General features: G+C 35.5%; 1 protein-coding gene across 1 annotated transcript in view; it reads left to right on the forward strand.

Annotated features, from left to right (window-relative positions):
• The first annotated feature begins 894 nt into the window (after positions 1 to 894).
• The window catches only part of lamc3 (laminin, gamma 3), a 141,094-nt gene continuing 124,457 nt past the window's right edge, over positions 895 to 17,531 (forward strand). Inside the window, exons 1-2 of the mRNA XM_056458058.1 lie at positions 895 to 1,657; positions 9,445 to 9,749. Coding sequence (XP_056314033.1) covers positions 1,288 to 1,657; positions 9,445 to 9,749 — 675 coding nt within the window. The 5' untranslated portion in view covers positions 895 to 1,287. The remainder of the gene's footprint in view (positions 1,658 to 9,444; positions 9,750 to 17,531) is intronic.

Genomic DNA, 17,531 nt, shown 5'->3' on the forward strand with positions numbered 1-17,531 from the left:
TGTGTCTTAAGGGTCAGACAGATTTCCATTAATACCCGTGCAAACGAAAGACAGCAAAAATGCAAGTTTTCATTTTCTAAATGTATTATTACTGGATGAGTTGAATTTCTGTTTTTAAGATCAATTCATCCATCCATTCAGCTTGTCAAAGATTATTCATTTATTTCAAGCAACCTAATAATTTGTGTAACTGCGTTAATGTAATCTCTGAGCAGCGTTAAACAGCCTGTATGAATACCTCCTCAAGTACATCTGTGTAAATGACACATAAGATGTAAATTGTGCCATTTAGTCATTTTATTCTAATTTGCATGTGTTCATTAAATATTAGGCATTATGTGATTGACCCATACACTCAATAAAGTTTGAAAATCTGCCCTTTCAAAGGTAAAAATTCCCCTGGAAATCAAAGGGTGGAAAAATTTAGTGCATTGTTCACTATGTCGGTCATACTGTATTTTGATGGTCCGTTTTTTGAAATTATGTTACATTGCATCTACATGCCAACTAATTCTCATTAGATTATAAATAGACTGTGAGGTTAGGGTTAGTGTAAGTTGACATGTACTTGCAAAGTTTCTTATAGTCAGTTTAATGTCTTTTGAAGGAGCAGTACCAACAGATATTAAGCAGACAGTAATACTCAAATGGACCATCAAAATAAAATGTTACCATAATGTCTTCCTTTTCAGCCAAACCACTACCACTAACTGAAGTATATATCAGTGATTCCTATCCCCTGCCTTAAAATAGAGGGCACCACTATAGCCCCTTTTTTAAACTCATTTCCTCATGTAGTGCCTCCCTCTATTTATCTAATTATTGGTCAACTCCAGGGACTCCCCTCCACCCTTTTCTCCTCCCTCTGCTCTGTGTGTCTGTAAATCTGTATGAGAGAGCAAAAGAGTTGGTGTCCCAGTTACAGAGAAAACACATGCTGTTAGAAAGAAAAATGCACTGAGGGAAAAGACTGAAGATGAAGGAGTATTCCAGTTTCTGTAGACCTCTCCTGCTTAACTGAGCTGCATCTCTTCTACATTTTGTGAAACTTTAGTGCTGCATGCAAACTCAGAGAATTGTTTGTTTTTCTTACACAAAATGTGTGTATCTGCATGCGTGTTCGCTGTATCACATACTTTATTATGCTTGCCTTTGAACACTGAACTACTGAACTTCCCTTGAAGTTTTTCGCTGTAGCATGTGGCTCTGATTTGGATTATTTGCTAGACTTGTTTTCGAGCGCTCTGCTCTTTTGAAGTTGTTTCTGTTGTAGGCCGTTGTGGAAGGATGGATTCCTCTGCACTTCACTCTCTTTTACTTCTGCTTTTTGCCAGCGTCTCCTTTGTTTTTGCTGGAATGGACTCGTGTTATGATGAGAACGGCGTCCCGAGCTTGTGTTTACCTAAATTTGAAAATGCGGCCTTCAATCGTTCCGTGATAGTTTCAAATGTGTGCGGGATCCCACCTGAGGACTACTGCATGCAGACTGGGTCCACACGCTCTTGTCATCACTGTGACGCCTTCGACTCTGAGCTAAATCGGAACGCCACTTACCTGACAGACTTCCACACGGATGAAGAGCCCACCTGGTGGCAGAGCCAGTCCATGTTCTATGGAGTTCAGTACCCGAATTCAGTCAACATCACGCTGCATCTTGGTAAGACTCCCTACTGGGCTTTGATATTGATGAAATGGAGGGAAAATACAGCACTGAATGTGCAAAATCTAAAATATTTATAGCATGCCTGATTTTATTTTTTGTTTACATTTGTGTTTATATGTGCTGAAGAAATTTGAACTGAAGTTTGTAGAGCAGTGTTGGTATTGCTTACAAAAACTATTCGGAATTGTTTTTATCAATTAATATTAAGTAATTAATATATAATTAATTAAAAATGTAAAAATAATTTAGAAATAATTTAGAAATAAATTTATGTAATAATAATTAAAAGAAAGGTGTGGCATTTATGTGAAACAAATACATTTCAGAGGAAATGAAAAAGAGAAGTTGAAGTTATTTACATAGAAATATATAATAAAATTATAAAAATAGCAAATAACAAGGACATTAGTAAAATACAGAAAATACAGAAATAAAAACTATTATTATATTGTCTTATTTTATACTGCTGTTTTCAGATATACTGTTTCTTTAAGAGATTTATTTGAGACCTACTGTCCATATTAGACTCAGATGCAAACATGCTGGACAAATTTAACATTCCAAAAAATATGATTGTGTATATATAAATACTATGTAAAAAAATTATAATAATAAATAAGCACAATAAGTAAACTGGAGAAAATTGTCAGTATATTTAAAACTATATCATAAATAATATTTATAATATTTAACATTGATGCAATAGGTGTTTGCATGTTCTCCCCGTGTTTGCGTGGGTTTCCTCCTGGTGCTCCGGTTTCCCCCACAGTCCAAAGACAAGCGGTACAGGTGAATTGGGTAAGCTAAATTGTCTGTAGTGTATGAGTGTGTATGGATGTTTCCCAGTGATGGGTTGCAGCTGGAAGGGCATTTGCTGCGTAAAACATGTGCTGGATAAGTTGGCGGTTCATTCCGCTGTGGTGACCCCGGATTAATAAAGGGACTAAGCTGACAAGAAAATGAATAAATGAATTGATGCAATACAGTGCTAGCTATATACTTAATTAGCCCAAATCTGAACAGTTGTCACCATGCTGTAAAGCATCTAGGCCTATCTGAAAATCGTGAGCCATCCAAATGAACTCAGTACATGCAGCCTAGGTTTTGTTTTTTAAGCCATAATTGACCCAAAAGTAGAAATTCTGTCATCGTTTTCTCTCCCTCAAACTGTTCCAAACATACAGTACATGACTTTTTTCAAAAATTTGACGTTTTTACAAATGTAACTGTTAATGGTCCCCATTGACTTCCACTGTATGAAAAAAATGCAGTGGAAGTCAATGGGGGACCTGCAACTGTTTGTGTATTCATATCCCTTAAAATATCAGATTTTATGAATAAATAAAAAAAAATACAACAGAATTTTTAATATACTTTCAGAAATGTTTAATATATTATATATATACATATATTTTGATAAAATTCAGAATTGTAATGATATACTAATTAATAGTGCATTTCAAACGTATTTATTCAACCCAGCATTCTTTTCTTTGTAAATTGAATGCAAACTAAAATACAACTACTGTAATAAACGGCAGTCTTGTCCCAGTCCCAGCTGTGAATTGGATGCTGTATGTAAATGTGATAGAAATTTGGTGGCCTATCATTTTAGCTGACTGAAATCTCAGACGGTTTTTAGTTCTATTACATTATTGCCCTGCAGGCTTTATGCTACATTGTTTTCAATCATAAGCACTCCCAATTGTCTTATATAACATTTTTGAAAGAAAATAGTGTTATTTGTATTCTGTGAGATTTCGCTCTTGTTTTTCATCTTTAACCTTCAGAGAGACAGAGTTACAGAACAACACAGTTGGTATAAAGCAATTAAAACAAAAAACAAAAAACTTTCACTAAATTTGTGTTGAAGCTACACTTCGACGAAGGTGACAGTCAGGTGACTCAACAGTACTTTTGGTTATTAGCACATTACTGCGACAACCTACTGAAGTCAAACAACACCAACAAATTGACACAATCTTTAACACTTTTGCTAAAAATTTAATTAGAGTGCCTGACATGTAGGCCTTTTTTTGTCCAATAATGTGGAAAGGCATACATTTCCTGATGTGGTATGCTGTACTTCAAAAGTGTAATTAAAGAAGAAAAAAAAAAGTTTATCTGTATTTCCACAGCGTCCACAGTCATATTGGGGTGATATAAACTCAACAAGTCTTTAAAATTTCCTGACAGTAAAATAGGACTAAAATCACAGTGATTTTGAGGCCAACCGCAACGTCATGTAGGAGTGTGGTTTCCACACCCACCCAATTGATTAACAGGTGCCATGTTTCTATAATAACTTTACATTTTTTTTCAATTAAACTGGGATTAAAATATTTGTTCCAACTCTCTGTGATTTTGTAAGTTTTGTAAGTTTAAAAACGTTTTTAAAACAGAGCATGTTTGTAATAAAGACAGTAAATCGCTATCTAAATCTTAACAGCTATAATCACCATGGCCGCATGGTGTCAGTAAATGCTAACATGTGTGTGTATGTGTGTGTGTGTGTGTGTGTGTGTGTGTGTCTGTGTGTGTGTGTGTGTGTGTGTGTGTGTGTGTGTGTGTGTGTGTCTGTGTGTGAGTGTCTGTGTGTGAGTGTCTGTGTGTGTGTGTGTGTGCGTGCGTGCGTGCGTGCGTGCGTGCGTGCGTGCGTGCGTGCGTGCGTGCGTGTGTGTGTGCTGCAAACGGCATTTGTGAGAGACTCATCATTTCAGAAAGGCTTGAATAAACTCCACTACAAATACATCAAATAAACTTACTTGGTATTTTTGAGTAATACCAGTCTCTGTCACCGACTGCTGTTTATCTGATCTGGGTGGGGAGAAGCAGCTGATTTGCATTAAAAGCCACAGGCTACAAAAACAGCTACGATGTATTTAGACACCCAAAAGTTGGCAGATTCTGGAGGCTATAATAAATAATCTGATGGGTATGTGAGCTGAAACTTTACAGACACATTCTGGAGGCACCAAATGCTTATGTTACATCTTGTAAAAGGGGTAAAATGGGTGCCATTCAATGTAAAGTTTGTGAAAACTATTTTAATATATTATATTTGTACATTTATAAAGTAATGTAGTGAGAATTTTGCTCAAAACCATCACTTACAACAGTACTTCAAGTAATAGGGATGACATTTTGGAACAGTAAGTGACAGGAATTATTATACATTGATGAAAATCTTGCCTAAATCATCATTATTATTTGTAATAAATAACAGCCTTCAAAAACATGTTTAAGGATGAAATTAAAGGGCTGTGAGTTCAGTCCTCTGGTAATGCGACAACTGAAATAACGTATAAAGTTTTTAAATTGGTGTGTAAAAACAGCTCAAACTGTGAAATATGTCTTTAGGCTATAGATTTTTTTCTTTCCTGTCTCGGTGGGCACCTCCAAGCTCAAATGTGAACCAGATTTAGTTTTTACAGTCAAAAAAAGCAAAACTATTGATTTATAGTGTAAATAACCATGTGTCGCTCTGATTTTCTTCTCATCAAACTATAGCTGAAGTCAATGTATCTGGTACTTCTTCTCATAAAAGCTTTCAGTTTCTCCACATCAAAACTGCAGAAGGGACTTAGTGATTCTCTTGGAAGCACATTTTGTGAAAGTAAGAGAACAGAAAACAAAGTGAGATGAAAGGGCTGTAAAATTGTTTCTTAAGAGGCTAATCAAGCTTAAAAAGAAGTAAAAATGGTGTACACTCTCCGATTCAAAGATGCCTTGCAGTTGGATGTCTATGAAAGGCCGACTCAAATTTCCAAACCAAACAGAAAACATCCTAGGGAGGCCTATACAGACAGACAGATGCACACACACACACAAACACACACACAGCGACGGGGGTGGTACAAAAAACACTACAAAGAATAAGACAAACACAGAAAACAGCAGAGGTCCAGTTGCAGGTCAGGTCTTTCCCATACACACACGTAAACATTCACAAACACACATATGCAGACTTCTAAGGAATGTTTCCACATCTGGTTTCTATTGTGGGTTTCATTCAGTGATGTTCAAAGGGCCAATATGAGATACAGATGTTTGCTGCAAAATACTTGTATGGAACATTAAAAATAAACGTGTGCAACTCTACAGTTTTAGCAAAGTGTTTAGACTGAGTGCAAAAAAAAAGCGTATGCAGATGCCAAACAACTCAATTTGCTTAACACCAAGTCATCTACAAAGTGCACTGAAAATTGTAAATGTTAACAGGATTTTGTTGTGGATTCGCTTATAGTGTTTGCCTTCTCATTTTATTCCCAAATCATAAAAAGCAAAAAGTCATTCCTGTTTTACCATACACAGACATGATTACGCACAGCTTTAAAGTTTATGTATAAATATTGAGTCTGGTCAGGTTCAGTCGAGTTCAGACACAAACACACCCACTTATACACAGAGATAAGTTTAGTCTGCTCTTTCTTCAAGGAGAACAGCTGTGGCACTACATCCAGGTGGCTTTTTATATGACACAGTGGTTGACATATATATGTACATATTCAAATTCGAGTTTTGTGCAATCATCATGATTAGAGACTGAGACCAACCCTTGTATTCTTCTTATTTTTTCCCCCACATGTTTTTTCTCCGTTTCTTTCCTTCTTATCTCCAGCCAAGATAATCTTCTCACATGCTGAGATTAAATTATGCCTAAATGATTTCAACATGGCAACACCATGCTGGGGGTGAGCATGTCGGTGTATATGACAGAAAGTCATGAAAAAACAGTGTGAGATTGTAATTTTTTTTTTTTTTTAATTTTGAATTTAGCCTCTGATTCATTTAAAGAAGAAATTGTGTTCAGAATGGATTCATTCACGAAATAAATAAGTGACTGTCTGAATTTAGACTAGCATACTATCATATTATTATTTTTATGGGTGCTTCTTAACCAGGAGTGTTCATTGTAAGGCTGCATATCTCCTGCCATTTCAGTGGATGTCTCTGTTTGAAGGATAATATAGGCAATATTAGGCCGCCACCAAAATTGCAAACTTTGTCAGTATTCTCAAATAAGTATGTCAGAATTCACAAGTAGTCCTAACAGAGATATCAAAAAATACCTTGATGACATTAGGGTTGAGTTGATAGACGTTGCCATCGTCCATCGCCGATGGCCGATAGACATCACAATGATGAACCGGCATCGCAATCCTCCGCCCCGCCCCGCTCTGCTCCCATCGCAGCAGCAACCTGCTCGCGAAAAATACACACTTAGGCCACGTTTACACTAATACGTCTTAGTTTTAAAATGGCATTTAGAATGAAAACAATCCATGTCCACACTGGATTTCCTGTAGCATTTCTAAAAAGCCCTCTGTCCACACTATACCGCTGATAACGCATATCACGTGACCACAGACACACACACACACAGGCATGTGCTGCAGCATACTTGCACGTCTGAGCTCCAGCAGTCATTGGGTGCTTTGAGCACAAAACCCCAGAGAGCAGTGCAAGTCGGACAGTTTATCAAGGATGTACTGCTGGATTGTGTCTCAGTATAGTTGTTAAACGTGATATTTAATTAATCTTGTCTCCATCTAACGACTGTTCGGTCTTTTGAATCTATCATGTAACGTTTCACAGCGTCAGCACACTGCTTCAATCTTTCGCTTTCACGCTTGTACTTAGTAATTGTAGAGAAAACCTCAGAAACTGTTGGTTGGTTCCAGTTGGTTGTGCACCTTTTTTACCAACCAAGTTTGTATTTTCACAGATCACTCTGCCTATTCATGCCAGAGTCCCACGGAAAAAGTGATTGACAGATTTGTGTGTTGCTTATCTTTATTTATTTATGATTTGGTTTTGGGTAAAACAAAGACCATGCGCGTCAGGTAGTTGAAATGATAGGCTACAAATAATTAATTTGTTATGAATCCGTGATGTTTCACATTAGACATCATACAATGCCAAATTTGTTCGACATTGCCCAACCCTACATGACATACTAATTGGTTAGATTCTGAATTGTGCTTACAACACATATTACTGCCCATAAGGCTACAGCAGAGGGTGTATTATTACTGTAGCACTGAGACATCCTAACAGACACTGTATTGTAGGTTTTGTTGCAGTAAAAATTGTTAACATTCAGCATGTCCTGGTTACATTCATGCTGCACATATTCATACTGCTGTATATAGAACGAATAGTTTGAGGGTAACAATCAAAATACTTATTTAAAATAAGAACCCATTCAAGTTAAAATGCATTTTTAAAACAAAGTCTTTCATTTAGCCAGTTTAAAAAATAAATAAATGAAATTGTTATGTAATAATGTCTGGATTCAAAACTGTCCTCAGATGACCTGTGAGCATGCAAATATTACCAAGCTATAAGAGTTGTTAAAATAATGTCCACACATTCATTCCTGTTTTACCTGTACAAGAAGTGGGACTTTTTAACTATATCCCCACCTCTTACTTGGTATGGAACACTGATTGACTGAAGTTGAGTTTATTGCTGATGACAATTTTAGCCTTCAATTAGCAGAAGGACTGTACTAGGAAGGAAGTGCCCTTATTAGGATGCAGCGTTCTGTTTGATAAGTACTTATCATCCTAACATGTTAGAAATTGTAGGAGTTTGTTAAAATGATATTCAAATCACAGATTCTGATGCCTTAAAATGATAGTTCATGAAAAAATGAAAATGCTGCTATCCTTCAAACCTGTTCTGATTTCTTTCTTCTAAAAACACACTGACACACACACAAAACAGCCTTATTGACTTCATGGCATGCTCTGTTCCTACTATAGATATCAATAACTGCTTTTTCCCAACAGTTTTCAGAATATTTTATTTTCTGTTCAACAGAAAAAATAATAAAAGTTTAGAACTACGCAAGTGTGAGCAAATGGGGAGGATAGATTCATTCTTGGGTGAACTATCCCTTTACGTTTCTGTGATGCTCAGAGAGGCACAGTTGTTCAAATGACTTGGACTTTACCAAAGAATATTTTATTATTGGAACAAAAATAGACAATAAAACTGGTAACACTGTGTCTGAAAAGCAAAAGTTGCTCAATATTAACTTTGTGTTGATTGGATTGTTGTGTACAAGTAATATCATGCTGGCAGTCGCGCTGTTTGTTTGTGTATAAGTACGGTCATGTTATTATTGCTTACTTAGACCTCACACAGACAGTTGCCAGCTGTGGGCTTTATTGGTGGATGACGAAGCAGTCATCCGGCAGCAACACTGACAATAAGTAGCTTATATTAATTTTACAGGGATGATACTGTAGCAAATCTCAAAACGCAGCAGTATAACAAGTTGCTGGCTAAACATAAATGGATTTAAACAAAGAAACTGTGAGTCATTTGTCACAGTTCTATCTGTTCCAGTGCTCTGGCTGCCGGAACAGTCCCTCTGGAGAAACCTAAGGTTAAAGACTTCTCAGGAACTCTCCGGTTCATTTGGACAATTAGATTCAAGCGGCAATTAAACTGACAAAGTACCACCAAGTATGCCAATTTCTCAAGACACAAACACCACGTATTCTCTACAGAGCCACAAGAAAACTGCTTTCCGCTCTAAATTGGATAAAGTGTTTTCATCCTTTTTATTTATTTTTTTTCATCCTTAATTTTTTTTTTTTAGCTTGATCTTCTACTTTTTTTGACTCTTCATAATTGAAGAGATGGATTTGTAAATCTTACATGAACTTAAATTATACTTCACCTTAATAAGGATTTGGATTTTTATTACCTAATTACCTCCATTCATTTTATTAACATTAACCGTTTTTGTCTCATATTTTCCCCAGGCAAGGCTTTTGAGATCACCTATGTCCGTTTGAAGTTTTACACCAGTCGACCAGAGAGCTTCGCTGTCTACAAGCGTACAGATGAGAATGGACCGTGGCAGCCGTACCAGTATTACAGCGCTTCCTGCCGTAAGACGTACGGAAGAGACAATAAGGGCTTCATACGTCCCGGGGATAACGAAAGGACGCCACTCTGCACGGATGAGTTTAGTGACATCTCGCCACTGACCGGCGGAAATGTGGCCTTCTCAACATTAGAGGGACGACCGAGTGCCTACAACTTTGACCAGAGTCTTGTCTTGCAGGTATGTCCTGTTATCGCATGAGAGTTTGGTTGTGTGTGTTTATGTGCAATGCTTTTATATTTATCCCATCTGGATATGACTATTAGCATCCCAGATATAAACACTAGCACATTCTAATGTAAACCTGAGGCATTTACAGTGTGTATACGTGTGCTATCTATTTATCTTTATGGCTGGTTGAAAATAACTTGCAGTTTTTGTTAGCTGCTCATGTCTTTGACCTTTAGATATGTAGATATGTGAACTTTGTTGTTTCTACAGAACAGCTTTAAGGGAAATATACAGTACCTCACTGTCAAGCTTCTCTAACTTTCAGACTTTCGCTGCAGAATCTTGCGGCTAAACATGAGTGTGCTCAGCATGCCGTGCTACTAAATAAAACCCACAACCTTCTCTAAAGATTTCTAGAGAGCTTCTTGTACAATGAGATACAGTCACAGCCGTCAGATGAAGTTCAGAGAATTATAGGTGACAGGCAACTGCTGGAGTTCACACAGTTGTTTCATACAGTGTATGAATGCACACATATACTGCTGTTTCTGCAAATATGGGCATTTTGATGTTGCAGAGCTTGGAAAATAAACTATTGTTTCACATTCTTGTTAGTTTATTTGTATACCAACAAGTTTAAATGGCAAATGTAAAGTTCTTAAAACATTTCAGAAGATAAATTGTGGCAAATTTTTATTTTAAATTTGGTGCATAAATGGTTTAAAATTTAAATGCGTTCTATGCACACGATAAGGTATTAGATCATGTGTGTGTGTGTGTGTGTGTATTTTGAACAAGTTATAATTGAAAATCATATTATTTTCAAACAATGAATTTTTTAATATATTTCATCCCTTGTTAATTAATCATTTATATAAATTATGATATACTTTTTTGTCTTATTAAAGCAACACAAAGTCTACATATATATATATATATATATATATATATATATATATATATATATATATATATATATATATATATATATATATATATATATATATATATATATATATATATATATATATATATATATATATATATATATATATATATATATATATATATTTTTTTTTTTTTTTTTTTTTTTAAATCCTATAAATGTATGTATCAAAAGAATATATATCTCCAAAAAGAAAAATTCTGTCATTATTTACTTACCCTTTCCTTATTTTAAACCATATAAAGTGATTTTGTTTTGTTGAACACAAAAGAGGATATTTAAAATATGTATAACCAGTGACTTCCATAGGAAAAGCTAAATCTATGGAAAGCAACGGTTACAGGTTTTCATCTACAATATTTTTTTTTGTGTTCAACAGGAAAAAAACTAATTAACAAATTTTGTGAGCAAATAATTGGAACAAATTAATGGTGAATAAATAATGGCAGGATTTAAATTTTTGTGTGAACTATCCCTTTAAGATGCCAGACGATTTTAATGCTATGAAACATGCAACACAACCTCACAGCAATTAATACAATTTTGATTTAGTGGCTAATATGTATGAATTTGTACAATCTCATTTAGTATAATTTGATTATCCTTTTAAAAAAAAAAACAACAACACACATTTCTATATGACTGAACTCATATGAATTAGCCACAAAACTGACAAAACGTAAAATAGTTACGTTTCCTCGTCAGATCAGGCTGGAAAAATGATGTTCTGACATTATGAAAAAGTAAATCAATCTATCATTCAGATCTGGCATTTCTAACCTAAACAAAATTCTGTCATTACAATGTACAAAGTTGAGGAAGTGTTCACTTCTTGCAGTAGGAACTGCCTATTTCAAACCAGATTTGACAGGATATTAGATGATCAGCACTTGCTAAAAGAGCACTCAGAATGGAAGCTCACCACCTTCCATCTATTTTTGCTTCAAGAAAATGAATGTAAGGCAAAGAAAAGCATTTTAGCTAACAGAATGCAAGTAGAATGTGCAAGTGCCCTCTTCGGTTCTTGAGCCAAGTGGATTTTGAATGCAGCTCAGAGTGTCTTTAATAATTCATCTGCATGATTCTTGTTGGTAACACTGAAAACAAAACACATTGCAAGAAAACATGAAGGAAAGTAAGTAAAAATGAGAATAAATGAATGACGCAGAGTATGTTTACATGGACCCCAATAATCCAATTTTAATATGATTTAGACAATACTTTGATCACGAGTCTATCATGTTTACAGCGATTTTTGATTAATTCAATCAGATTAAGGTCATATATGAATCAAACAGAAATTGAGTTAAGACATTTGGAGTATGTTGATGTTAGTCACATTACTGAAGTGCAGTACAGACATGTAAACACGATGATCAAACTATTTCCGTTATGAAGGACTTTTGCTGCATTTTGTGAGAGGGTATTTCACACACACAGACTCAGCTGTTTGACACTATTCTCTGCACCTACCAAGTCAGTGAAGGACCACAGACACTTGCTTCGGAAAATGCGTAGATTTTTTCCCATACGGCGTATGATATCAAATTCCATTAAAGGGCACCTAGGTTACCCTTTTTTCAGATTTAAGTTTCAGCTCATAACATCCATCAGATTTTTTATTATTCCTTTCATAAGTTTCTCTTTAAAGTAAATCTGAAGTGAATCGCTGTAATTCATTACACACGTGCACTGTTTTAAAACATTTTAAACTTGTAAATTGATGATCCTAGCAAACTGAACAGACATTTTATTCCTGGTTGCTTTGTACTCGTCCTCTCTTGTTGGTATGATTATACACGACAGCTGTCAATCAATTCGGTGGGTGGGGGGACCGCACTCCTACGTCAAGTTGTGGTCGATCTGAAAACCGCTCCAATTGGTCCACCGTTTTTATGTTGTTAAATTGAAAAAAAAAGGACTGTGTGTGTATATCACCCTAATATGACAGTCTATGCACTATACCTGCACATATGTCTGTCCAAACAGCTTGAAAAGTAGATTTTTCATGATAAGTGTCCTTTAAAACAACACTCTTCAAGCAGTTCATACTCGCATCCAATATCTTATTGTCACAGGGGGATGCATGAATTTGTTCTCAATGAAAGTGAAAATGCCAAACTGCAGTTATAGTTAAAAAAATAAAAAATGAAACACCGAAATTACATGAAACTCTGTAGAAAATGTGGATAGTGTGGTGACGCAATGACGTTAATCGATCTATAGTATGTGCTATAACATTTAAAACGATCATGAAATGAACATTCAAAAAAGCAACTCATGTAAACACCTTAATCATATTATTGTCTTATTTATTCATTCATTCATTCATTCATTTTCTTTTCGGCTTAGTCCCTTTCTGGGGTCTGGGGTCTGGGGTCACCACAGCAGAATGAACCGAAAACTTATCCAGCACGTTTTTACGCAGCGGATGCCCTTCCAGCCGCAACCCATCACTAGGAAAATTGTCTTATTCAGATTAAGGCAAATAATTCAATTACTGATGTCCATGTAAACGTAGTCAATGATACTATAAGAAATGATAGGAAAATGTATGTTTTTATATTACAGCATTATTCGAATCATGAGCAATTTATTTCTAATCACAAAGATGTGTTTGAGGACCCATTTGCACTTGCATTCATCACACATACATACACACTGGGAATATTCCATGAATACATTTATTTGTATAAACTTTTGTCCTCCTACCCCTAAACCCAACTCTCACAGAAAGCAATGGGCTCTCTGCACAGCTAGAGTTTTAAAGCCAACGATATGACTATATGTGACTATTTTCAATTTCACAAGGTTGTTTTTACAGCATCGATGTTGTAATGTACAATACGTTCAGTTAAATAGACTTCAGCATTCATTTAGTTGTTCAAGTGTAAATCGAGATGAAAGACCGTGTTAACTCTAGCGCCGTAAGTAGCAATAGGCTAGCGCAGAAATTCCATTGAAAATACTGGGGTAAAATAAACAGTCATATTTTAAAGACATGGTGGGGAAATGGAATTTAATGCAGTGCTTCTTGACCGATCTGAGACCCAGTTCGTATCGTATATCTATCAGGCAATGAAGATTGCTGATTTTTAAAGAAATCAGATGTAAGATCGCCTAAACGTGACAATTTTGTAATCGAAAGACAGTTCACCGGAAGCCCTTGGGCTGCCTGGCTGGAAATTAAAAGTCTGTGTGCATAAAACCCATTTGCATTTTTACATGTTCAAAATAATTCATTCGTTGTCATTTATGAGCCATTTTCTTCATGGAGACCAAAAATGTCCACACAAGATCAAAATGTACTGTATTGCTATAGCTGAGGGGACATTTTGTTCCCCACAATGTAAGAAATACAAGGTAAACACAGACAAACACACACAAAACTGCACGTTTATTTGCAAAACAGGTTCTTTGACATGCAGGGGTTGAGCAGAAACAAATTTGTTTCCACCAACTGCATTTTTATTTTTTGTTGAATGTGTATGTGTGTATGTTTGTAGAGATGTAACAGGCCCAGTTTTGGTAAAAGCTTTTTCACTTTCAATATTTTCATCATCCTCTTTTCTCTCACTGTTTGAAAGAAAAAACAGCTAACCCATCTGTTTACAAAGGTGAGAGCCACTAGAGGAGAACGGGAGAGCGAGCGACAGAAAAGAAGAGATGTCATTTTATTTAAGAGCAGAGATAACAGTTTGGCTTCTTGTGATTGAGGCTTGTGGCCGGATGTGTGAAATAGAATCTCCCTATCAGACAGGTGGGAGATGAATTGGGGGGTTTAAAATGGCTATGTAAGGGGACTCTAGTGACCCTGCAGAAAAGAGAGGGAACTGGAAAAGAGTGCTTGAGATGTAGTCCAACTGCTAGGGAGCATAGTAATCAGCATGTGTGTTGTGGATCAAATCAACACGACAGCATGTCTTCCACTATTGACCTGGATACTGATGGTTAAAAACAAGCACTTTATTCAGAGATGCTTGTTTTTGTTTGACCTCTTTATAATGACTAATAGCTCAGAGTTCATTTTTCACACGTGTATCTGGATAGTTTATCATAATGGGCTCTCTGCAAGCGGAAATGAATCCTGTTTAGATAGCAGGAGAACTATGGTTCTGCAATTATCCAAATGTCACCCTGTTGCTAGCCTATTTATTTGAATTAATTTACTTGATTTCCTGTGATTGGCACAAGGGTGTGCAGTGAACACGAAAGATGAGACTAAATGAGATGAGTGCTGAAAATAAAGACATCTGAATGTTTTATGGTTTCATTAAAGCAGCCTTACTGGTCTATGTCAAATACATACAATTACCAAATACAGTAGGCAAATCCTAAACAGTGTTGTTTTAGTAGCATTGTGATGCTATATTTGTTTTTGTTATTATTTATTTATTTTATTTACATTTTTTGTTTGTTTATGTTGTTGCATTGTAGTCTTTTTGTCAAGTCATTTTATAAATTTTTATATCTATATATTTCTCATTAATTTAATTTTACCTTAATTTTATTAGAACAAATATATGTTATATGGTTAACAGTAAATTTTAACAAAATACTTTTTTATTTATATAGTGTTATATTGAGAAATTAATTTACATTCTGTGAATGTAATTGCAGCTCATAATTTGAAGGTGAATGGATGTTGATCGGCTGCCAGTGTTTTTTTTTTTTTTATTATTCTGCTGATGGTCTAAAAATACACTGGTAGCTGATCAAAAGCCGTTCAAAATAAATATATTTATACAACAGTACTGTCTGATGGTGTGGTGGGGTGGTACAGTGGGTAGCTCTGTCGCCTCACAGCAAGAAGTTGCTGGTTTGAACATCGGCTGGGTTGGTTGGCGTTTCTGAGTTTGCATGTTCTCCCTGTGTTCGCGTGGCTTTCCTCCGGGTGCTCCGGTTTCCCCCGCAGTCCAAAGACATGCGGTATAGGTGAATTGGGTAAGCTAAATTGGGTTTAGTGTATGTGCTGAATGAGAGTGTATGGGTGTTTCCAAGTGATGGGTTGGAAGGGCATCCAATGTATAAAACATATACTGGAAAAGTTGGTGGCTGTGGCGACCCCTGATTAACAAAGAAATTAAGCCAAAAAGAAAATGAATGAATGAATGAATAAATGAATGAATGAGCTCGGTTTGGTTCTCGAATCTGATTGGCTGATAGCCGTGTGATATTCTGTAATATAAAATTTGCACAGCCTCCTCACCCTTTTCTGTTACTCCACCCATATAGAGTGACAACAGATCAATAAACTCACTACAGTTTGACAAATATAGCTGCTGTTGTATAACATAAAGTACTTTTCAGGCTTTTTAGGTGAGATTGCATCTATGCAGTTTATTTATAAGGATAGTGCACATTTTAAAACATTTATAATTTCTGAGATATAGTGCATCGGCATCCATCAGCCTGACAGTTGATGTTGTCCATCCACAAGATGGCGACAGAGACCGCATAATAAGCCCTTAGAGGAGAAAAGATCAGCGTATTTTCAAACCACAGCTGATCAAACCATTATAAATTTGGTAAATGACAAAGTCGATTTCTTTCTTTTTTATGTTGTAGTGCTGTATTTATACCATAGTAATTGTATTGTACAATTATAGTAATTGTATACCAAAGTGTATTGCGTGTGAGATGGGACTCACATATCAGAAATGTATGTATTTTGTGTTGACCACTCTTTGCATAACCCTGAGTTACTTTTTGGTTACTTTTTGGTCTGTTACTATCTAATGAGTCTCCTGTTTTCATTACTGCAAACTAGTACAGTAAAAAGAAAGAAAGAAAGAAAGAAAGAAAGAAAGAAAAGAAAGAAAGAAAGAAAGAAAGAAAGAAAGAAAGAAAGAAAGAAAGAAAGAAAGAAAGAAAGAAAGAAAGAAAGAAAGAAAGAAAGAAAGAAAGAGAAAGAAAGAATGAAAGAAAAAGAAAGAGAGAAAGAAAGAAAGAAAGAAAGAAAGAAAGAAAGAAAGAAAGAAAGAAAGAAAGAAAGAAAGAAAAAGAAAGAAAGAAAAAATGTCAGCATATGTTTAGCAATTTTCCTTATCGCAAACACAACAGTAATCTGGTAGTGTATGCGCTTCTTTGGCTTTTTTGGGGGTAATTATTGTGATCTCCCGATTGCAACAGAGAAATACTGGGAAATCTCTGTAGACTGATGGCATTTCATGCTGTTCAGCCATATAATCTTAAAATGTGAGCAAAATCACCTGTTTTGTCATCACTTTAGATATCACGCTATAGAGAATCATACAAATACCAGCTCTAAAGTGACGTTGGTGAAGTAGCAACAGTTTCCGCTGTTTTGACGAAAGCTGCAAATGCGAATGAATGGAAATTCAGAAGAAAATGTGAGGAAAGTAGTTCCCTCTTAAAAAAAATTTTTAGACTGTTTGATTTTCTTTTTATATACACGATTATGCCGTCGAACTGTTGTATAAATGCAATATCACACTCCAACACATGCCTCCCAGCAGTGCTGATATACAGCCATATTGCACTGCTACTAATCTAATTACCATAGTTAAGCCTTTAAAAGTCACCTTAAGCAGTATAGAAGTGTTTTGAAAAATATCAAGTAAAATATTATGTGCTGACATCATGGCAAAGATAAAATAAATCAGTTATTATAAATGAGTTATTAAAACTATTATGTTAAGAAATGTGTTGAAAAAATCTTCTCTCCTTTATTGAAATTGGGGAAACCTTGGGGAACCTTTTCTGCTTAGAAATGACAATAATTGCAATGTCTTTGAATTGTTTTAATTTAGGAAAGTATGTTCATTATCTTTGCACAATTTAGCAGTAACAACGGTTTGATTCTAAAAACTCACAATCATGTC

This window comes from Danio aesculapii, chromosome 5 (genome assembly GCF_903798145.1).
Source record: "Danio aesculapii chromosome 5, fDanAes4.1, whole genome shotgun sequence".
Lineage (NCBI taxonomy): Eukaryota > Metazoa > Chordata > Actinopteri > Cypriniformes > Danionidae > Danio > Danio aesculapii.